This window comes from Abramis brama, assembly GCF_963993115.1.
Source record: "Abramis brama genome assembly, chromosome: 8".
NCBI classification, from domain to species: domain Eukaryota; kingdom Metazoa; phylum Chordata; class Actinopteri; order Cypriniformes; family Leuciscidae; genus Abramis; species Abramis brama.
The window spans coordinates 13,473,911-13,498,885 of NC_139970.1; the positions used below are offsets into that span (position 1 = coordinate 13,473,911).

The 24,975-nt window shown below is 36.9% G+C and overlaps 1 protein-coding gene across 4 annotated transcripts in view; it reads left to right on the forward strand.

The window, feature by feature from the left end:
• Positions 1-6,489: 6,489 nt before the first annotated feature.
• Positions 6,490-24,975, forward strand: part of galnt13 (polypeptide N-acetylgalactosaminyltransferase 13) — a 161,421-nt gene continuing 142,935 nt past the window's right edge. For 3 of the 4 annotated variants that reach the window (XM_084123280.1, XM_084123277.1, XM_084123278.1), the window contains exons 1-2: positions 6,507-6,915; positions 12,708-12,952. In XM_084123280.1, coding sequence (XP_083979406.1) covers positions 12,811-12,952 — 142 coding nt within the window. In that variant the 5' untranslated portion in view covers positions 6,507-6,915; positions 12,708-12,810. Of the gene's footprint in view, positions 6,916-12,707; positions 12,953-24,975 lie in introns of all 4 variants that reach the window. The other variant, XM_084123279.1, reaches the window with a different exon arrangement.

The window sequence follows — 24,975 nt, forward strand, 5'->3', positions numbered from 1 at the left end:
GCAAAAGAACTTTCAACTGACTCTCAGCTGTTTAAGTAGGGGAATGGATAATTGGACTGCGCCATGTTTTCCCATATCATGGGGGTGGCAGAGTATTCCATTTTTGAGTTGTGTTCTTTTCTTTGTTAGTTATATTTTGTTGTTATGATTATTTAATTGATTTATCTTTGGTTTATATCAGGTAGCGTTGGTTTAACATGTGTTGTAGTTATTGTGGTTTGTTTATATATTATGTGTTTAGTTTACCCCCTTTTGTGTCAGAATGACCTGATCAACCACTATATAAGTTTTCCCCATGTCTCAGTCTAGTAGGTTAAAAAGCTAGAATTAGTGATCAGCTGTCAGTATATACAGGTGGTTGATGGCTATGATAGTTGATGGCTATTCTACTAGCAGTGCAAATAATTAAGGAAAGGAAAATAAAAAATGTAGTCATATGTTCAGTTTCTTATTCAGCAATAGTCAGTATCAATAATCAAAAATCAGAATCAAGACCAGATTTAATCATGGAAATTCTTCAAAATCTCTTTGAGTTGAAACAAAGTAAAATAGAAGTACAGTTTATGTGGGTCCCAGCTCATGTGGGAATTAAAGGCAATGAAGAGTGGGTAGAAATGTTAAGAGATAGGAATGTTTCTGATCCAAGCTCCAAGCTACCGGATGATGGCAGTAATGCACTGTTAAGAGCGGTTGCCAATAAAACGAAAAAAGTCAAGTAGGTCTGTTTTGTTTGTCCAGGTTTGGGTTGTTCAGCCTATGTTAAGGTTATGTTACCTTAGTTAAGTTCTGTTTAGTTGGCTCTTTTATGGGCCCATAACTTTCTGTTATTCTATAAATTAGTGTTTTTTTGTTTTTGTAAATAAAAACCTATATTTTCTTGAAAACCTATTTTCTGACTCCTCATGCCTGCCAGCTTGGTCTCTCACAATCATATTGTTAAATTCTATTTATTTAATTCAAAACATTTTCCATGAAACTACATAGCATTCAAGTTACAAGTTTATCTTGAAGAATAAAAGAGCTTATGTTTTTTTTTTTTTTTTTTTTTTTTAATGAAAAATTCTTTAAAGCTACAGACATTAATCTCTTTCGTTAAATATCACGAAATAGCAACGTCAGTCACTTTCTCATAAACAGAAGATGTAGTTTTTTAGTGATTGTGTTTCAGTGGGAACTTCCCACAGTAATCTAAATACTGTAATTACCAAGTAATCTAAATACTGTAATTTAATTAAAGGCATTACTCTTAATTATTCTGTAATTTAAAGTAAAGTCTGATGTAATTGCATTAGACTATAGAACAATTATGTATATTTAACATACATTTTTAAAAGGTATATTTTTAATGTAACCTTCTCCCTCTACACACTTTGGTCAATTCAAGAATAATTCATGCAATTGTATATTGTTTATTTGAAAGCATTAAAAGTGCAGTTTCTTGTCTCTCCTTGTATTGTTCAAGTGGTAGAGGTTGATATGGGATTTACTAATAAGTAGACCAATACTTTCTAAAGATAGTCATTATTACATTAATCTAATTACACTTTTGAAGATGCCATTTGTAGTTAGTAATTAATAACTATTTTAGAGTAACTTACCCAACTGTTATAATATCAGAGGTGAAACTGGAAGAACAGTATGTTACATACTGTATGTTTAACAGTATATTTCCATTTATTTTACTTTGGGTTGGGTTTTTTGTTGGTCCCAAAAGATTCTGATGGTAATATCTGTCTTTTCGAGCCTCCTGTCCCAACAGAACCCCAGGCAGTTGTAAGTAGCCTACTCAATACACCAGAAATTATGACAAATAGTGTTATAAAGTGTACTCAACCAAATCAAATGCTCATCTTCACAGGACGATGGGGATAAAGAGTTTCTGCTGCCACAGTTAAGGAGTTATATAGACTTTATACTTTATATAGAAAAAAACAGCAGTAAAAACAGCAATGAATAAATGTACTGAAAGAATGAATTAGGTGTTTAAACACCGCTTCCTCTTTAAAAAGGGGAGGAGACCGAAAGAAACTCTGGGTTTACCGAAGAAAACCTGTTCGGGACCAGGTTAGGTTCACAGAGTAAGTTACCATGGTAACTGACTCTAAGTTACCTCTCTTTCAGAAACAGGCTTGATTTACTCTGCTTTCTTGGGTTTGACATATCTCCCATTCTGAAACAGAAAACCCAGAGTTTCCCTCATTTCAGGGTTAACATACACAGAGTTTTCACTTAACCTCCTTTCTGAAACAGGCCCCAGGCCTGGTTCTCTCTCGTCCTTCACTGTCGTTGCTCCTCCTTTTATGATTCTGCTCCTCCGTGAGAGATACGAGCGTCGCACAGGTGTTGCTCATTATCAATCACGCCACCTGTCTCACGCCGTTCTCTCACAGCCCTTGGCCATGTTCTGCTTGCTTTATTGTCTTTCCCTAAAGGAAAGAAGGCAAGGTGCTCTGCAAGCATTGAGTAATAGATGCAATACGTGAGCTATGTGTAAAGTATGACATTCTTGCTCACGTTCATGTCTCTTGCACTTCAATAAATCTGTTAAATGTTGTTAGAACTTTAATCAGAAAATTCTTAATAAACATTACTAAAGCAGGATGCATTTTTTAAGAATGTAGAAAAATGTATGCTTTATTCAAACACTTTAATAACTTAAAATGAATGTTTCTCATTTCGGTCATTAACAATACAAATCAAACACAAATAACAAGCATGCAAATCAAAGGAACAGAGAAATAATAAGGTAAATGCAGCATCGTTTGAAATTGTTCCGGAGAATGGGCATATAGAAGTATGCCAGGTGGTTCAACAAACAAGACTTTTATATAGAATGCACCTGTGCGTTCTCTCAAATGAGAAATCACTGGGAAGTGCACATGCAAAACCAAAATGGTCGTTTTTCAACTGTTTTTCAACAAATTTTGTTTTATTAAAAAAGTTCAGGAGGAGCACGTTTAGATAATTAACACGAGTGGAGAGCACTCAGCTATCAATGATAAGAGGTGTATATATATATATATATATATATATATATATATATATATATATATATATATATATACACATACAGCAGTCTCACCTCAATTCATTGACAGTTTAGCAGCATCCCTCCACCACCCCTTCTCCACACTTCTAGTCCTAACCACTTACATAAGGGGGGAGTACTCTAGGTTCGGGCCGAACTCCGAGCTCGGAGCCCTCCCCCTGGAGAGCACGCCAAATACGCATTAAACTTTACTCCCTCTAATTGTATGTAAATGTGAACTTGTGAAGCTTGCTAAAATCATAAAGGCCCAGCCCTAAACTAAGACCCCAGTGGATTAGAGCAAATCGGGTGAAAATGCCCATCAGGGTTTGAAAACTCTCCCCTGCTTGGGAAACACAGAGATACATACAGTACCTGCATGATCTTGTGGTCATCAACTACAAACACTGTCAGTTCAATGTCACTGTCTCCACCCATGTGTGCTGTCGACTTTAATCAAAATTTCAATGCTGATCCAACACACCTTAAACATTGAAATGTCAATCTCAACCAAAATGATGGTTTGGATCAAAACTCCACATTGTATCAATGTCAACTTGCTGTCTGAGGAGTCTGATGGGATTTATCTGACCTCAGTGACGTGAGACAGCTAGCAGACGGTCGGTTTAGCCAGTCTGTCTGCTTCCTACCTGAGCCCCAATTCATGTTTGAGCTCTAAGACTATGTGCCATATTACTAGAGAGAAGAGTGGCACCACCCATGAAGGATAAAGACTGAATACCATCTCTTTTCAACAGGTCAGGTCCGCCCCAAAAACTTTTCCAGTTGTATATGAACCTTATATTATTCCGTGGACACCACTTAGACAGCCAGCCATTGAGTGAGGACAGTCTACTTATTATCTCATCATCACCCACCGGGTAAACAGGGAGGGGGCCAGAGCATATTATAGTGTCAGAATACAACATCATCATGCAGAAAAACAAATATTGTCTTTCTATGTTTACTTTGATGTGCTTTTGATGTGAACAGCCTCAAACAGTTGTGGCGTGTGTGATAGAAATATTTTATGTAATAGGTATTTTCAACATTAAATGTACAGAGAAATGCAGACTATGGTTAAAGTCCATATACAGTATACTTAGCCAAAAAGTGCTTAACACAGTAGAACTAACAGTCATATGATTAGCTTAGATTATTACAAACCAATCACCATGAACAAATCATAGTGAAGAAGACTTGAGTGACATTGATTTTTACTCAACTGTGTGATTTAAATGTACATGCATCTTTCTATTCAGGAGACTCACTTGGTTGATGTAGCCAGTGATACCCCAGTCGTGAATACAACTTCATTTCTGCAAAGAGCAACTTGGGAGTCGTGTCAGGTATATACTGCGTAGCTGAGAAATAGATTCTACGCTCAAAAGACAACAACAGAAACTCTGTGTGTGATTGAGGTTGTAGTAGAAGTACAAAATATTATACGCTCAAAAGACAACAAAAGAAACAGCTAAAGTGTGCAAAGTGTGATTCATTGAGGTAGTGATAGTAGCTTCTTGACGGGACGCTGTCACCTTACTTCAGAGAAGTATTGTATTGTATTGTATTGTAAGAATTCAAGGGAATTACCTTGAGATACTGTAATTATTATTATTAACAACTGGAGGTTGTTTAAATTGTCCGTGGTAAAGCAGTCAGATTTAGTAGGTTGTATTTGTATTAAGAATTGCCACGCTCAGAACTGCACCGGGCACATTTTTTATTTATTTTTTATTTTTTACATGACGTGTCATGTCAAAAAAAAAAATGTGCCCGGTGCAGCTCTGAGCTCTGTTGGATGGGTTTGCTTTCACTCTTGAAAGAGTTTACCCTGTGTACAGTTTGTCTTTGTTCATGGACTCTTATTTTGATAATCTTTTGTCTTGATGTGCCTGTTTTCAGTTCCTGTGTAATTGGTATCTGTTTCCTTGTTTCCATTGCCATCTTGTTTGTTTCCATCGCAACCCTTGTTAATCTCCATGACACCAAATCACCTTCCCTCATTAGCCCATTGTCATCCTGTCTTTAATCCCTCAGTTGTCTTCTGTTCATTGTCTTGTGCTGATGTTTGTCTCTCATGGTTCCTGATGTTTATTAAATGTGAGTTCACCGTTCTTCTGCGTCAAACCTTTCTGTTTGAATTATCAGGTCAAACCAGCGCGTAACAGGTACATACAAACCATCCATTATCCATTCTTTACTTCAGGACATGTCATAAACTTTTTAACATAGAGCCAACAAAGTTTAACGCTTAATTTCATATAGTCAAAAGTTTCCCTCAAATGAAGCCCCATTAAGATCATGCATGTTTCAGATTCATCAATTTGTGTTATTCATCATTATATAGCAGAATAACACCTGTTTGATTTGCAAAAACGTATTAGGACACCGATGTTTTTAGACGTTATGCCAGTCAATGCTAGAGGATGAACCAATTTTAAATCTTAACAAGGTATGGAGAAGAACACAGCAAAAAATTACTGAAATGGCAGTTGGCTCATGTATTGTTGTTGTATCATATGTCTTAAATATTATATATCTGTTGGAAATCAGTCCAGTCTAGATCATTCAGATGTTTCAGATGAAATTTATTTGCAAATTTATCTTTGTAACATTTTTACAAATTTTGACCAGAAACATAAAAAACATTAAAAAAAAAAAAAAAATCTGCGTTGACTTTATTATAGTTTTCCGATCAGACAGCAGACAGTTCACAACCAGAAAACATGGAAAATGTTTTTTTGTGTGTGTGTGTTAAAATATTGCATAGACAGAACAGGGTAAGTTGGACATTTTTTAAATAATTAAAACTGCGTCTAGTTTCTACTGCGTACAGCAGGTGTCGCTGCCGTGTCTGTAAAATTAAATTTCACTGTGGGCAGCAAATTTGTGAATCATGGATGGCGAATTGAAAATGAATGCAACTATCAAGTATGCCATAACAATTACGTAAAAATCATATAAAATTATTGTAATCATTTGTATTCTATGAAACATAGCTGTGAAACAATACTTGGTAAAATGTGCTGTTAAAACATGTGAACATGTCATCATGTCCCGTGAAAAAAGGTAATGTATTCAATTACTATATATCATACTTATTAATTATTATTATTATTTTTTTTGTGAATAATAAATGGATTAAGTAGTACTGCAGGTTCTAATTAAATACAACAACAGCATCCATATATTTTTTGTAACGTTTAATCGTAGGAAGAAGAAGGCATGAGTTTGCAGCAGTAAAACAAATATTAACCACTGAATTATTATGATTCTGAATGATTGGTAATAGTGTCATGCATCAGAAGTAAAATTGTCTTTTTTTTTCTTCAACGAGTGATCTGCCCGGCTCTGGATCTGCCTTTAGAAATAGCCTACATGTACCAGATGTCCTCGGCGCACTTGCGCATTGGTGTTTTAAGATGGACACGCCTCTTGTCTCCAGTCATCCTAAATCCAATACCCCAACCGGAACGATTCCGACATCATATGAAAGCATTTCTGAGGACAAGCAAATGTTTTTTTTTCAGATGAAGACAACCTGAGACCTGGTGCAGGACATATAGCTCCAGCATCCTCATCTGATTCCAGGAATGACATATGTCCAGTGATGCAGTGGACAGAATGCATGCAGCATCATTTGTCACACAGACAGTGCTGTAAGGGACAGCTCGAGGTGTATTTGGCCAAAAAAAATCCGGCCTGTTATTCGTTTAATTACTCATTCATTATTTTATTTTTTTATTGGGAATATGTCGTTGCTCGTAGCCTACCAAGAAATAACCTACACATGAAATTGTGTTGGAATTATAAATTATAGGAAACGGACGCAACACGTTGTTGGCTGGTCATCGGGAGCTCAAGGTGTCATTCAGCTTTATACAGTAAGTACAGAAGTGTCATTGCCTTACATGTAAATAACTACCTTAAATATTGACAGTACATTTCAGCGTTCACGAATCGATGCAAAACCAAAGCCAGGCTATACGAAAATAAATCATTGGGGGTTAACATTCTAAACTTGTATAGCAGTCATCGTTTTGTTTTCGTGTGGAAACCAACCAACATCATTTATTTATTTATTTATTTATTTATTTATTTATTTATTTTTTATTTTTTTATTTTTTTATTTTTTTATTTATTTAATAACTACAACCTGAGCATTTTGTGTCATTAAAACTTACATTTTTTGGGAGCTTATGACCCAAACATATTTTAAAATTATCACGTCAACAGCATTATGTCAGTTAGTGATTATTATGACATTTCTTGTCAAACCGATTTTGAGTTTTGCAATGCATAACTAACTGAAAAATTATAATATTCGGGTTGTGAGGGGTTAGGGTTTGGATAGAATAAATGCAGTTGCTCCAGTCAACTTGACAAGAGCTTGGATGATCTTTTGTAAACAACCAAAGAATAATGTTTATCAGAAGGTAGTTAACATTAAATACAATTTAAAGGGCTTTTTTGATAAATATCCTATTCCTGGATATATAATTTTATGATGAATTCCCCAGCTGTCATTTACTGAGAGAATAATTATTCTCAAATGTTGCCTTGGGCATCTGATGGCATACTGTGAGTCTAAACAGGTGTGTGTGTGTGTGTGTGTGTGTGTGTGTGTGCGTGCGTGTGTGTGTGAGTGTGAGTGTGTGTTAGTCAACTGATGCACAGATGTATGTGGATATATGCAGGCCACCATCCCTGCATGAAAAAAAATGCATTAAGGAAAAATTGTGTTTGTCTTTAATTTGAAGTGAAAGCTGCTGACTCAAGAACTCAAGCACATTTTCTGCCACTGGAACTGATTTTAGTTTGAGTGTTTTGTAAAAGGAAATAAAAGCTAAAGGATCAGAGGATTAGTGATTTAGTTAAGCTCTGAGACATGCTCACTTGGTGACCTATGTAGATAACTAGGGTAGGATAACTATGCCATAAACTGTTTTTTTTCTCTTACCTTGTGGTACAATCAATACTATATTATGTCAGTTGACTTTGGAAACATGTAGGCAATATTCTGCAAAATATGTGCAAATGATCTCACTGTGCCATTTTATCATGTCTGTGTACTTTTATTGTGTTGCATAGTTCTGTGCTTCTTAACCTTTATGCAATGATAGTTGTTATTTTAATACATTGAAACAATCTGTAAAAATTCTGCAGAGCTAAAATAGTCACTTTGTTATTAGTAAACTCTTAGCAAATGTGTCAAATAAATTATGGCTGCAAATTAGCAAGGTCTCATTTGCTACAAAGCTGTGACTATCAGACTTTCAAAAGCCCAATGTGAAAGCCTCTTAATTAAGACCCAATCAATGCTTTCTTTAGGTTTTGAGTTTCAGGAGACTAGTGGTAATAGCTTTGAGTTAACTGTACACCACAGTCTCAAGGGCTGAGTTTTTAGACTTTCATTGTCAACTTGTGCTTTTGAGTGTATATATAGAATGAATTCTATATGGATTCACTGTTTGCTGTCCAGGCATTCCCTGACGAAAAAGGACATACAGTCTGGAGTGAGTGTACTGTTTCCAGACTGCAGGAAAGAGAGAAGGTGGAGAGAGGGCACAGAGCAAAAAAGAGAAGCACCTCGTTCATTATAACAGGAGTGATCTTGTGTCACACCTCTTGCTTGCAGTGTATACAACAGAATTGGGAAGTAACAAACTAATTAAAAAGAAGAAAAAAAAATAAAAAGGATGTAAAACATTAATAACTACTTTTTTTATAGTTGCTCAGCTGATGGAGTTTTGGTTCCTTGCCACTGTCACCTTTTTTGCCTTTTTTCACCTTTGTTGCCATTGGCTTTTGGCTTACTTAGTTGGGGACATTCAATTTAACATTTAATTTAATATTCAACAATAATATTGATCTGCCTGCATTGACACCATTATATGAGAACTGAACTGAGCTGGACGATGACATCAGCGGCTATATATATATATATATATATATATATATATATATATATATATATATATATATATATATATATAAATTAACTAAATTAATAACTTGTTTACACTTGTTTGAATTATTTTCCTGTTATCTCTGTAAAGCTGCTTTGAAACAATTTGTATTGTAAAAAGCGCTATATAAGTAAATGTGACTTGACTTGACTTTTCAGTATAGTTTGCTTTCTAGTAACAAGCAACTATTTTAAAGTGAAATGTCCAGTGAGTGTCACTAAAAGTGTTCAGTTTTATCTGAAAGATTAATGTGAATCTGGCATCATTTTGTTATGTTGATTGTTGTATATATCGCGGCAGTTTTTAAATGAAATGTCTGGTGCTAAAATGTTAATGCTCTAATATGTAAAAAAAAAAAAAAAAAAAGATTTACCACCATGCTATATCCTATCTTAAACCTAACTAAAAGTGTTAACAAAAAGCAAACGTGAGAAAAATGTTCATGCACTATGCTAAGAGTTCTGAGGTCATAACAGCGTTGTGCAAAGAATCACACTAAAATTAAGGTGTGTCCCAATTTGTATACTTTTGCACTATTCTATGACGTTTTGTAGTATAAATAGTGCGAGTAACCTGGATGCGAGTGGCGCGATGCAATACGACAAATTAAATAGAACTCATTATAATCAGTAATGTTGTCTACACTTGATGCTCAGTGCAATATGACAAATTCCCGACAGTAAACTGATTAAGTAAACTAAACCCATTCTCTTTTTGACATACTTCAGGCGCTCGCACTACTTCTGACATGAAGGACAAATGGATTTACAACGGTCGCTTTTTTTGTGTCTAGTGTAGACAGCCAAAAGCTGTTGCGGCGCAATTTGACAACTGTCATGTCTGGTGTAGACACTGTTAGTTATTCAAAAAAAATAAGTGTGGAATGTTGGACACCTCATTCACTCAACTGTCGTAGCTTTAACTAGGTAGTGGCCGGATGGACGGTCGGTTTAGCCAGTCTGTCTGCTTCCTGACCTGAGCCCCAATTCATGTTTGAGCTCTAAGACTATGTGCCATATTACTAGAGAGAAGAGCAGCACCATCCCAGGAGGGATGAATACCATCTCTTTTCAACAGGTCAGGTCTGCCCCAAAAACTTTTCCAATTGTCTATGAATTCTATATTATTTTGCGGACACCACTTAGACAGCCAGACATTGAGTGAGGACAGTCTACTAAGTATCTCATCACTCCGGCGAACAGGAAGGGGGCCAGAGCAAATTACAGTGCCTGACATCGTACTTGCGAGTTCACACAACTCTTTAACGTTAATTTTAGTGATCTCCGACTGGTGAAGTCGAACATCATTAGTGCCGACGTGAATAATAATCTTAGAAAATTTACGATTAGCATTAGCCAGCACTTTTAAATTTGCTTTGATGTCAGGCACTCTGGCTCCCGGCAAACATGTGACTATTGTAGCTGGTGTCTCTATCTTCACGTTCCGTGTAATAGAACCACTAATAACTAGGGCACTTTCAACAGGATTCTCAGTGGGTGTTTCACTGAGTTGGGAGAATCTATTTGTTATGGTAATCGGAGCGGAAGAGCGGTGTTTTGTCCTGTGACTACAGCGTCTCATGGTCAGCCAGTTGCCCTGCTGCACGGGCTCTACAGCCGGAACCGAACAATGTACAGAGTTCATAAAGGTAGTCGCAATCAAACTAGTATCTAAAGCCCTTGCACTCTTACTATCCTCAATTAAAGTTTTTGATGTTTGTCTCTAGTTCTGAAATCTTCTCTGTCAGCATGACTATCTCCCTACATTTATCACATGTAATGCCCTCACTACTGACAGAGAAGGCTTTGCTATACATGTGACACGAAGTGCAAGTGGTGATAACAGGAGAAGACATTATTCACTATGTTTGTTGACTGATCCTACTTACCACAGTTGTTTGATAGACTCGTAAAAAGCGCAAGCGCGTGAGATAAAAAAACAAAAAAGACGGCAAGCACAGATGGCAGGTTAACAGGCTAGCGAGATACTAGAGTGTTGTTCTAGTGATAACGATTTAGATAAAAGCTAGCGATGTCAGATTAATGTGATAGGCAATATTAGACGATATCTAATATATGTTGATGAGTAAGTTATATTTAGCAATATAAACAAAAATGAATGATAGTAAATAGAGATTCAAAACAGAAAGCTATACAGAGCTTACAGACGCAAACCAGCAGCAAGGTAGACAGGAGCAATTGATCAGCAGCAAGGCAGACAGGAGCAATCTTAAGAAAGGAGCTTTCCCTTTCAATCCTTTTAGTATTCATTTCAGCTGGAAACTGCAGTGAATATTATGTATTGGTTTTTGGAGCTTTGCAAAAATGTAGGTGGAGGCATGTATAATAAGCCTAGGTTGTTTGTTCTTGTGTTACTGTATGGTAACAAACTTAAGTACAATGGGGTTATGGAATTATTACTGCAATATTATTTAGGTAACCAGATGTAATATTAATTAAGGGCCCTACAACCAAAATATAACAAAACACATTTATTTACTCAAAGTGACCCTTTGAATAGTTGACTAGAAAGACAAAGCATACTTGCAGTTTGGAATTCTGAGAACAACAATCTGTGAAGTCAAACTTGCATTGCTACAAGCATTTGCATTAATGTACTTGAATATTGTATAAAATTACTAGTTTGAGAGTGAAACACTACTTTCACAATGAGTAGATAAATGACTGATCAGAGACTCAGGGCCCTATCATACACCCGGCGCAATGTGGCACCACATTGTGGCACCGCAAGTGTTTTTTACTAGTTTCAGCCTGACACAGTTATCATTTTCACGTTCTGTGCCATGTTGTTTAAATAAATGCATTTGCACCCGTTTGTGGACCCATGGGTGCTGGTCTGAAAACGAGGTGTGTTCAGGCGCATTGTTGGCTCGTTGCTATTTTGAGGCAACTGAAATATACTGCGCCATTGACCAACAAAAACCTGGTCTGTTTTTTGTTATTTAAAGAGCACATTAGTAATATGCGCCTATAGGAGGGTCCACAACGTGTGCACACTCTGTTTATTACACACACAGGGACACGCAGCAGCACACAAACATAAAAATAAAATAAAAGTTTAAAAATTATTTAAAAAAATAAAAGGATTACAATGTAAAAGATTATTATTGTATTATCTCCATCCCGGAGATGGTCTGCTTGCACGCTTTAACCTTGCGCACAAGCAGATCCATTTGTGCTCTGGAGAAGCGTTCGGTCTTTCCGCTTGCAAATTCCGCCATGTAAATAGCAATCCGCCATGTTGTGAGTGCAACTGGCTTTTAAAGGGAATGGGGGATGAGACTCTGATTGGTTCATTGCATGTTACGCGCAAAACACACCCATTACTCATTAAGAGAATAGGAACAACCCTTTTAGACCATGCGCCGGGCGCGCTGACCATTTTTCCCGTCATTAAACTAGCGTGGATTCTAAGTGGATTCAGACACGCCCTAACTACACTTGCGCCGTGCGCTTTAGACCATGCGCTTAGTTCGTTAAAATAGGACCCTCAGGGTTTATCTCAGATCAACCTGTTATACTCAGCATATCTGCAATTATGTCTGTAATTTGGTCTTTTAACTCTTGCTAGTCTTGCTATGTATCATTTCTGAAGGCTAAATGAATAGTGTATCTGCTCTATGTTATCTGAGTTTTGCAAAGAAGGATTTCAATCTTTATATTTATGCATTTCTTGTCTTCTTCCAGTGGGATGACGTCTCAACGTGTGTCCTGTCACAACTCCCCCTGCCCCATCTCCTGTGTCCCTCTCATCTGCCCATCTGTGGGGTCCTGACGCCAACAGGGGCTCATGAGACGCTTTGTGTACTGTAAGGTGGTGCTGACCACCTCTCTGGTCTGGGTGCTAGTGGATGTCTTCCTATTGCTGTACTTCAGTGAGTGCAACAAATGCGATAGCAAGAAGGAACACTCACTCCTGCCTGCACTCAGAGGTGAGTCAGACCGTTTAACAGAATGGTAAGGGTTATTCATTACCTCCAGGAGTCCAGGTGTCCACTGTTCATATATACTGCCTCTTAAGATGCCTCTTAAGATGCCTTTACTGCCTTTTCTTCATTTGAATGAATGAATGAATGAATGGGGCATTTATATAGCGCTTTCATATGTACTACTGTACACCCAAAGCGCTTTACAATCATGTCAGGGGATCTCTCCTCAACCACCACCATGTGTGACACGAAGCTAGTCTTAATAATTCCATAACCCCATTGTACTTAAGTTTGTTACCATACAGTAACACAAGAACAAACAACCTAGGCTTATTATACATGCCTCCACCTACATTTTTGCAAAGCTCCAAAAACCAATACATAATATTCACTGCAGTTTCCAGCTGAAATGAATACTAAAAGGATTGAAAGGGAAAGCTCCTTTCTTAAGATTGCTCCTGTCTGCCTTGCTGCTGATCAATTGCTCCTGTCTACCTTGCTGCTGGTTTGCGTCTGTAAGCTCTGTATAGCTTTCTGTTTTGAATCTCTATTTACTATCATTCATTTTTGTTTATATTGCTAAATATAACTTACTCATCAACATATATTAGATATCGTCTAATATTGCCTATCACATTAATCTGACATCGCTAGCTTTTATCTAAATCGTTATCACTAGAACAACACTCTAGTATCTCGCTAGCCTGTTAACCTGCCATCTGTGCTTGCCGTCTTTTTTGTTCTTTTATCTCACGCGCTTGCGCTTTTTACGAGTCTATCAAACAACTGTGGTAAGTAGGATCAGTCAACAAACATAGTGAATAATGTCTTCTCCTGTTATCACCACTTGCACTTCGTGTCACATGTGGTAATTGGAAGGGGACTTATTTGGAAGGGGACTTTGTTTGAATTGGAGAATTTCATGGCCTATATTAATTCTACCACATCCTTTTTGAGATTCACAGTAGAACACTCTACAGATAATATTAATTTCCTAGATTTGACTATTTACAAAAATTCCCAAGGTGGTTTAGAAACATCGATTTATCGTAAACCTCTTAGCAGAAATACCCTCCTCAGAGCAGATAGTCATCATCCCAAACAACATATTAAAAATATTCCCATTGGTCAATTTTTTACGGCTTAGAAGAAATTGTAGTAGTGATGCCGAGTTTGAGTGCGGAGCAATAGAAATGACAGAGCGCTTCCGCAATAGGGGCTATACTGAAAGCGTCATCTCTGCAGCTTATGAACGAGCCAAATCGACGTTACGATCACATCTCTTGATTAAAACTAAACGCGCTTCAAAACAAAGACTGTGTTTCTCCACAGAATTTTCTCATATTGGTGGAGAAATTAAACATGTTATTAAGAAACACTGGCATATCCTGCAGAGCGATCCAGCTCTTAAAGATATATGCGCAGAACCGCCACTCATTACTTTTAAGCACCCTCGCTCACTGAGAGACAGGTTGGTTCATACGACCATGAGCCCTCCACCAAAACCTACGTGGTTGCCGGCTCCTCCTTTGGGTTTTTACAGATGTGGGCATTGTACCCATTGCTCTAACTCAAATGACACAAAGCAATTTTTCCATCCTCAGTCAGGTAAAAAATACAAGATTAATTATTTTATTAATTGTAACACCACCCATGTGATTTATATGTTGAAATGTCCATGTGGTATGGTGTATATAGGTCAGACTAAACGCTCCCTTAAATTACGTATTGCAAAACACAAAGCAGCAGTTCGGAACCATAATATGGATTATGCAATTGCGAGACACTATGTACAAGCCAATCATGGCTCCAATGCGTCCTTGAAATTTTGGGGTATTGAAAAAATTCTACCCTCCCAATGAGGAGGTGATATAGTGAAGTCCCTACTACAAAGAGAGGCGTTCTGGATTTTTACTCTTAATACAGTGGAACCTAATGGTCTTAATGAGGAATTGGGTCTCTCATGTTTTTTATAGTTCACACTTTGAGGTACTTGTATACATGTTGCTAGTGAATTTGTGTTTTTTTTTTTTTTTTTTTTTTCAATAATCTGTTATTTATTTCTTTTTTTTTCTTTTTTTGGTGTTTATTTATTTATATAATTATTTTTTTTTTTTTTCGGTCTACATCTGATTGCTTGTATAAGATTGGATAATTGATGTACCACACCCATTTAGGCCAGTGGCCAATGTTTTGAGCTTTGATTCTTTTAAAATCTGTACATCGTTGTCATTGACTGTTTGACTCTGAAAAAGACGCATGGGCGTCGAAACGTTAGTCGTTTTGTACCAATAAATTATTTAAAACGCTGTGTGCTCCGGTTCTGTTCCTTGGTCCTAGCGAGACCTTGGGTTTCCTTTGTTGATTTTTGCGTCCTGTTCCGAGAGCACCAACCAGGCTGAAGCGCAAGTGACCCCTTTCTAATGGCTCATTGTACATCCGTGCAGATGTGTTTGTGTACTTACTTATACACTCACTTTGTAAATATAATGATAAGCATACAGTCTGTATTTGAAAGGAAAAGTTAAACCCACAATGAAAATTGTCACCATTCACTGTCCTTCCAGACCTGTGTGACTTTCTTTCTTCTGTGAAACACAAAATGTCAGGTTTTTGTTCAGATTGCAGGTTGCTTTATTTTATACAACCAATACATCTGAGGGCAAATGCAGACCTTGCAACACACCAGTCTGAATGTTTGCCAAAGCACAAATAACATTTGAGCAGAACATTTTCAGTAAATAATGAAGGCAAGACACTGCAGGAGAACAATACAAATTTTAACTAATAGATACCACCATACTTCGTCAGTAATATTTAAAAATGCAAATGGGGCCTTATTTAATTGATAATGCACTCATTTACTGTCGTAAAGGTAAGAGAGAACCCAAATGCGAAAATGCAAATAACAATGTATTTAATGAAACAAGGGAAATGACTCCAGAAAATGGGAAAAAACAGAAAACTTATATAGATGAAGAACAGAAACAGCCGACAATCTGGGCGTTTAGTCAAATAACAGAAATCCTCTTGAAGAAAATACACTGAGCAGAGAACAGCAGAAAAGCCCAGGGACTGGGTAGGCAGCAGGCGGGGTACAGGCGCTGGCCGGTCTTCAGCAGCAGGTAAACTGGGCAGAGTATAGAGTTAGCGAATAATTCAGCATTAATAGAGAATTACCAGTAAAGACCAGATCCCAACAAGACTCAGACATGACTAGAACGTGAAGGGAATAGACAGAGAGCTCCTTGCAAAGTGATTCACGTAATAATCTGGCAAAGAAGCAGGAAAAGAGAAGGTCTAGCCTTCTCTTTTCCTGCTTCTTTGCCAGATTATTACGTGCAAACACAATCAGAAGGGAAACAAGATCAGGTGTGGGAGAATTAGCGCGATGGCTAGTAGAAACTAGGAACAGCTGGGAGAGAGTGAAGGTGCGTGTGATTATGTGTGTGCGTAATGGAGGGTGTGTGTGTGTGTGTGCGAATGTGGCCAGAAGAGTGAGAAAGAGAAAGAGAAAGATACCAAACTCATAACATTTGCATTCATTATTCCAAAACATATAAATCTGAACAAGTCATGTTAAAAATTATTACTTATTTAATTTTCATATTAGAGTAATAGGTTTTTACAGAGGGGATTTTGAATATCTCTTTTTCTCACTCCATAAAATAAAAATACGGTAAACAGTCAGTAGGAAAAAAAAAATCACTGTTTTTAGAAAAAAAAAAAGTTATATAAATCAGATGATTGATATATGAACAAACTCTTGTGTAAAAAAAACTCTAGAGTATAGATATGAATAAAACTGTAAAGTTTGCCCTAGTGAAAAATAAATATAGCAAAATGTATTTGAAATACATTTATTGAATGCTAAGTATACTACAAATACATTTACATCTTTATGTACTTAATATAAATACCCTGCAATTGTACTTTTGGTATACTAAATTTATATAATTAGTCTGCTAAATTGGAACAGCTAATTTTGTACTTGATGTACTTAAGTTATCCAGAAGTAGTGCTGAGGTTCAACTGAAGATATACTTAAGTATATTTGATTGTGCTAAAATAGAACTATTGCAAGTATACTTTAGGTGCACTTTAAATATCTTGCATTTAAAGACTGATATTATACAGTGATCATATTATCCTTTCTAATAGTGATATTGAAACTTGATTTTGAAACTTGAACTTGATTTTAGGCTTAATATTAATATATATTAATACTCAATAAAGAAGTACTCCAAATAAAGTGTAATTATAATATTTATATCAGTAAGTCTCAAGTGATATGTCAGTAAATATGTTAATGGATTTTTGTACTATACTTAGTGTGAAATAAATGTATTTTAAATACATTTTGACCTAGGTGGTCCCACTTTATTTTGTGGCCCTAATACCTGTGAACTTACATGGTAACTACATGTGTACATAGTATTTAACTACAGTGTAAGTACACATTGGTACATAGTATCTATAGTTGTAATATTTGTGTATCTACACATATGTAACAACCCACGGAATGGTATATGTAAGTACAAATGTGTAACAGGACATTGGTAACAACACTTTTTTCACTTCAGTAAGTACACATGTGTAACAGGAATTATGTAACTATATTTTGTAACAACAATATGTATTTTCACAAGTTGTTCCACTTCCACACGCAGTCTTATATACTGCATTTACCAATTTGGATATAAATGTCAGTATGTTAAAAGCAGATTTACTTTCACAGTGGCAGTGTCACGATTCCTGTCTTGTGTTCCCCTTGTCTTGTGTGGACTCTTGTTATTTCCTGTTCTGTACCATGTTTTGTAGTCCTTTGTAGTTTTTCTTGTTTATTAGTCTTCCCAGGTGTTTCTAATTAGCCACGCCCCCTTGTTATCTTGTTTAGCTTGTTTGCCTGTGTATTTAAGCCCTGTGTCTAGTCTCAGTCTTTGTGAGTTCTTGTTCTTGTATGTTGGCTGTTTGGTTCCTGTGTCCTGTTTCCCTAGTCTGAGTTTGTCTAGTTTTGGGTTTATTTAATAAAGTTTGCTGCAATTGTATCCTGCTTCCTCCTATCATTCAACCCCAACGTTACAGGCAGAGTTTTTCTAGTTTTATTTTAGGCAGTCTAAAGGACCTTGTGCTGTTCTAGTGTTAACCCAGCTGCAGGTACACAGACGTTTTACTTCAGAATCTGTTACACTGTTAAGTGTAATGTGTATTAATAAACATTGTTTAGCTTTACTGCTTTTTTTTTCCTCTATACATTATTTACTGAGAAGTGATCAAGGTTTAATACTTGGGCATTTCACCCATGCAATTGTTAAATTACTGGACAGTTCTTGTGGAATTATCATGTAAAGACACTGATGGTACACAACAATTACCTTAACAATTACACTTTATATTAAGTGGACAGTTCCTGCAGAGTTACCATGTAAGTACACTGGTATCACAAGGTGAAACTTTAGTTGTTATTAAATATTAGTCCTGCCAGTCATAAATACATGGTATACACATAGGAATCATCATGGTTTTCATAAAGTTTCAGTGTATTCCAAACTGGTAACTGCAGTATTTAAGAATGCATGTGGAAGTGAAACAACTTGTGTAAATACATACTGTTGTTACAAAGTGTAGTTACATAATTCCTGTTACACATGTGTACTTACTGAAGTGAAAAAAGTGTTGTTACCAATGTCCTGTTACACATTTGTACTTACACAATCCATTCCGTGGGTTGTTACATATGTGTAGTTACACAAATATTACAGCTGTAGATATGTACCAATGTGTACTTACACTGTAGTTAAATACTATGTACACATGCAAGTTCACAGGTAGGGCCACTTAATATAAAATGGGACCGATGTTATAATCAAGCCACTTCTGTTTTCAAGCAGAACTTTCAATATGAAGTGAATTGTCATTGTTTTCTGGCCTTGAAATCTCTTGAAGTGTGCTCACCAGCTGCTCATTTCTTACTGTTTAATCCCAGCATCATCAGATCCTTGTCCTCACTTCAATGCTCTGCCTGGTAAACAGGTTTAACTCGTACCGTAAGCTGCTTTCAGGTTTAGATGTGGCCCACCAACAACCATAATCACAGTCTTTTTCTGAGCCTCATCAAATGTCTTATGCATTCAGATTCCGTGGTCTGCTTGTTGCTTCTAATGAAGTGGACAAACAGGAAGCTTGTGTTGGTCTGAAATACAATCTGTATCTATGCATTCAGGATTTAATAATGTCAGGAAAGCAATTAGGGTATTAAACAGACAGATGAGGTCAAAGCAGCCACAATGCTGAAAGCAGGGCTTAGAAGCACTGCAGTCTGTCGACTATTTGCGATAGATTGCTTTTTTTACAAGGTCGGACCAGCTTAAAGATCTTCTCTTATTGAGGTCATCGCCAGTGATTAGCTAGCCCTGATGGCAAGAGGTGGTTATCTAAAGGTTATGAAATCAGCACAAAACTTGAAAGTTCAGTTTCAAGCAGGGAATTTTATACACTTCAGCAAGCCTTTATACCTGTACAGTGCATATACCAACGTGCACTATAATGATTTTAGGTCCTTAATTGCTTGTTAATTATTACCTTTATATTTTAGCCTGAATTCTTATTACCTACTGATTCTCTTAATTAGTTTGTTAATTATAGAGTTTGACTTCATTGGCTAGCAAGTATCTTATATAGCAACCCAGGCTCATTGGGAAAATTTCTGCAAAATGACATTATGGTGCTTCAGTCGGCACTTAAAATGTCCAGTGAGTGGAGCTGTAAAGCATTTTCAGTTTTATCCAAAACAGATGAATGTAATCTTCTTGTAATGTGCAAGCAGACTCAGAAATCAAGGAGAGATGTATCTAAATGCAGGTTGGCGCAGAAGGACGGCCTCCATTGCCCTGGCGGACAGCGCCTCCTCTTGGAAAGTGCCAACAAGTTATCTTTCAGAAAGGAAATTTGGAAGGACTCACAGCATATGACGTATGCTTACTTTGTCTGGATCCGAAGCGTTGGTATTGACCCAAATTTCAGAATCAACCTTTTTTTAAATCCAGCGTTGAAAAGCAGACCAGTGCAAAATGATTGGCGCAGAAGTATAAGACTTTAGTGATTTTCTTCGGGACATTTCCCTCGAAAATTTAATTTAACCACCATGTCCTCTGTGACTCAGATGGTGGGAGTCTATGGAGACTCTTATGTTCATTGGTGCATTCCAAACCACAACACTTGTAATGCCTATATTTGGCGCAGACACTGTACATCTCCAGCTGCTACAGTGAGGATACAAAAATGGCGGACTCTGTGCTTCTCACTCAGGGCTGTGTTTGTGTTAGTGGGGCAGATCGTCACTGGCTGTGGGCGGGGCTTCTCCCTACTACAATGACGTCATTGTAGGGGGGAATCTGAATCAGCTCGTTTGAAGAGACTGCTTTTGATTTATGGGAATTAAAAATATATATTTTTACTATTATAAGCTGGTTGTTCTCACTCACTGCGGACACACATTGGTTTTCAAACATCTTATAAAAGGGAATTTTGCATAATAGGTCCCCTTTAAGACATGCTTTTTTTTGTTGTTGTCCCCTTTAAGACACGCATATACAGTAAATTGACGAGCACAAATCTTAGTAAATCACCTTGCATTATTAATTTAAATACTCTCCCATAAATTTTGCATCTGAAAGGGAATTTTCTACAAATGCATATCCAATAAGGGCAGCTGCAAAAATAACCCTGTCCACGCCTTTTCAGCACAATTTTTTTCACTGTGTGTCATTATTAAATCCTGACAGTATTTATTTATTTTTTACGCCAAAAGAGGGTTTGCGCTGGCACAATATTTTAGTTAATCTGGCCCTAAGTGTAGTAATAGTAATGGAAACACCACTAATGTGATCAGTCTTGTCCAGTCTTTAGAGTTTCCTTCTATTTCATGTCTCTTTAAAATTATATCTACTGTAGATACATTTTCAAATATCCTATCTAAGGAAGATTTTACTTTTAGTCTGTTCAAAAGATAAAACAAGTTGGTTTATTTTTAGCTTTACTGTGCAGCCAATTATTAAGTTGTTCTCGCTACAGTAGATGTATCACAAAAACAGCCACCTTAAAGTCAAGTCAAGGCAAGTCATCTTCATTTATATAGCGCTTTTAACAATGTAGATTGTTTCAAAGCAGCTTTACTGAGATAAACGTATAATTTAAGGTAACAGAGATTGTTTTGGCTTTATCGCGTTTCTTTAATAGTTTAATAATAACTTTAAGTTATTTTCCAGCTAAGGTTAGTTTTGATTGATTCGCTTCCGTCGCAACGATTATTTGTTATTAAATTAGGGGCTGCTAAGACGACACCATTCTCTCTACACAGACTTTAAACGCGAACCTGTGATAAACGCTGATGGCGTTCACATGCGCATTAAGAACTGGTTCTATAGTTATGTGCGTTTGAATATATGTGCGCAGGTTTGTAATTCTCTACAAACCAAGCCTAAACAAAGTACTGGTCTTTCCTTATAAATTTTGATACAGAATTTTATTTTATTTTGTCACTTCGGGGTAGGTACGTGAAACGAATTTCCCGAAAACGCTTTATCTGTGGAGTGGTAAAGGGATCCTCCATAGGGAGAGACTAGTTGGCACTTCAGCACTGCGTTGTCATCGGGTCCAGGCGAAGGTCCTTCATCAGATCTGGATACGGCCTGGATCCGGCAGGCTGCGGGAAAACCTCGGGATAAACAAAGACACTAAAATTAGCGTAGATGCCATTCTTCTTATGATGTAACGAGTACATCAGGATTTATGGGAAGTGTTCCCGGTTCCGGCTGACCTAATCTATGCAGCCTAACATTGAATTATAGAAGTCTATAATGTATTATGTTAATGCTAGGTCAAAGAGATGTGTCTTTAATCTTGCTTTGAACTGACAGAGTGTGTCTGCTTCCCGGACAATGTTAGGAAGACAGTCGATTTTGATATTCTAGATATTATCAACTGGCCGGAATTTGGAGATCGCAATAGACGTGAAGGACTATAATGCGTTAAGAGCTCGCTCAAGTACTGCGGAGCTAAACCATTTAGTGCTTTGTAAGTAATCAGCAATATTTTAAAATTTATACGATGTTTAATAGGCAGCCAATGCAGTGTTGACAGAACTGGGCTAATATGGTCATACTTCCTGGTTCTGGTAAGAACTCGAGCTGCTGCGTTTTGGACCAGCTGTAGTTTGTTTATTAAGCGTGCAAGGCAACCACCCAGTAGATCATTACAATAATCTAGCCTTAAGGTCATAAACGCATGAACTAATTGTTCCGCATTTGTCAATGAGAGCATATGGCGTAATTTAGATTTAGTTTCGTTAGGTTTTGAAGAAATATACAGCTGAGTATCGTCGGCATAACAGTGAAAGCTAATTCCATGTTTCCTAATGATATCTCCTAATGGTAGCATGTACAGAGTGAACAGCAGCGGTCCTAGTACTGAGCCTTGAGGTACGCCACACTGAACTTGTGATCGATGAGACATCTCTTCATTTACTGCTACAAACTGATAACGGTCAGATAAGTATGATTTAAACCATGCTAGTGCAATTCCACTAATGCCAACATAGTTTTCTAGTCTATTTAAAAGGATGTTGTGGTCAATGGTGTTAAATGCAGCACTAAGATCAAGTAACACTAATAGAGAGATACAACCACGATCGGATGATAAGAGCAAATCATTTGTGACTCTAACGAGAGCTGTCTCGGTACTATGGTACGGTCTAAATCCGGACTGGAAGTCCTCGCAGATATCATTTCTTTCTAAAAAGGAACACAGTTGTGAGGATACTGCTTTTTCTAATATCTTTGACAGAAAAGGCAGATTCGAGATCGGCGCGGTTTTTTAACAAGCGGTTTAATCATAGCCAGCTTAAAGTTTTTTGGTACGTATCCTAGAGACAAAGATGAATTAATGATATTAAGAAGAGGATCTATGACCTCTGGAAGCATCTCTTTCAGTAGCTTAGTCGGTATAGGGTCTAACATACATGTTGTCGATTTAGATGAATTAACGAGTTTGCAAAATTCTTCCTCTCCTATTGCAATAAATGAATCAAATTTTTCCTTAGGGAGACTACAATGAACTTTTGGGCTTGAAGCTTTCTTTTTCGTTAGTTTAGCCACCGTTTCAAATAAATACCTAGGATTATGTTTATTTTCTTCTAATAGGGTTGAAAAATAAGCCTTTTAAAGCCTCTCTGTAAGTAATCGAGCTCTCCTTCCATGAAATCCGAAATACCTCTAGTTTTGTTTTCTTCCAGTTTCGCTCCATTTTTCTGGCTGCTCTCTTAAGGGCCTGAGTGTGCTCGTTGTACCACGGCGTTGGACTATTTTCTTTAATCTTCTTTAGGTGCAACGGAGCAACTGTGTCTAAAGTGCTGGGAAAGAGAGAGTTAAAAGTGCTGGGAAAGAGAGAGTTAAAATACTATTTTCTTTAATCTTCTTTAGGTGCAACGGAGCAACTGTGTCTAAAGTGCTGGGAAAGAGAGAGTTGAAAGAGAGAGTTAAAAGTTAAAAGAGAGTTAAACAGAGGTTGCTACAAATATGGATCTTATTGCTTAATAAATATTGTACTGGGATCAATATAGTAATGCAGTGGGGTATTGTTGCTTCCACATTTTAATTGCTACATCATTAAGTATACATCACCCTCTTCCCAGACTGAGAATGAAACAGAGCTTTACATTCTAATAAAACAAAAGAGAGATGCTTAGTGAGTATTAATTATTTAACGTCTTTTAGACATCTTTATGAATAACTCTAGAGAATCTCTTTAAAAGGTCAGATCGGCTCTGTTCCAAAACCTCATACCTTATGAACCTTTTTTTTTTTTTCACTTTGTCTGATATCTTGGATTTATATATATATATATATATTTTTTTTTTATTAAAGCAGTACATTTTGACACAGTACATTGTCTCCTGCACAAAGTCTACAAGTATTGCTGCTTTGTAATTTATCCATAATGTGGTGTCTTTCCTTTTCAAAAAGCTTAAAATACTGCTTATGAAGGCAACAAGGTTTTGGAACAGAGAGTATGGGACAATGCTTCCAGATTTATTTCAATGACATGATATTATGGGCTGTCCTTGTGCCCAAATGGATGCTATTTTTGGATTAGGCAGCTAAGTAAGAGAGCAGTGTGTAAGGGTATATCAAATCCCCTGGTATTCTGCTCTGAAATACTGTGAAGGTTGAAGACAGACGTTAAGAAGCGATGCTGCAGAGTTTCATTCTTGCAGTTATTGTCAAAGACCTTGATAAGTTGCTCTTCGTCATACTGCAGTCACAGCACTCCTTCTTATATTGCAGAGTACATTGAATATGTTGCTTCTACTCTGCAGAGTAATCCTGTCTAAACCTGCCTCTGCAGACCACCAAGTTCACCCTGACCTCTTAACTGAGAAACCCAACAGATCAGACAAGCCATTACTGAGGACTGTGATTGGCTGAGAGAGGTCTGGATTGAATCCTCTTAACCTGGTCTTCTGCAGATGGATTTATCGCTCTGGGAAAGTTCAGACTGTAGTTTTATAGAAGGCAGTGATAAAAACCCTCAAATAATATTGTAGAATACAAATCACAGTGATGTTCAAACCATTCATAAAACCGTAGCAACAACTCAACATCTTAACATCCACATTGTAATACCCTAGTAACCACTTGGAATGCATCCTAGCATTGTGGCAGTGAGTTTTCCAAGGGCAAAACCACTCACATTTTCTTCAGAAACTCAAAAAACTGAGTTCTTATCTGTTGGCTGTTTAAATGATACATTTGTTTTTGTGTTTACTTGTATGAATACTGTTTTTGTTTTCATTTTCTAGTAATCAGATACAGGGCAGTCAGTCGGAGGGTGAAAATCCTGGAAATTATGAGCTACTTACATGTGCTACTTTAATGTTTTTAAAGGAGCATCTTCAGTTAGCACAGGGCAAATATGGGCTTAACCTATAAACGCCTACTCTATCATACTTAATTAGCAAATTTCTACGG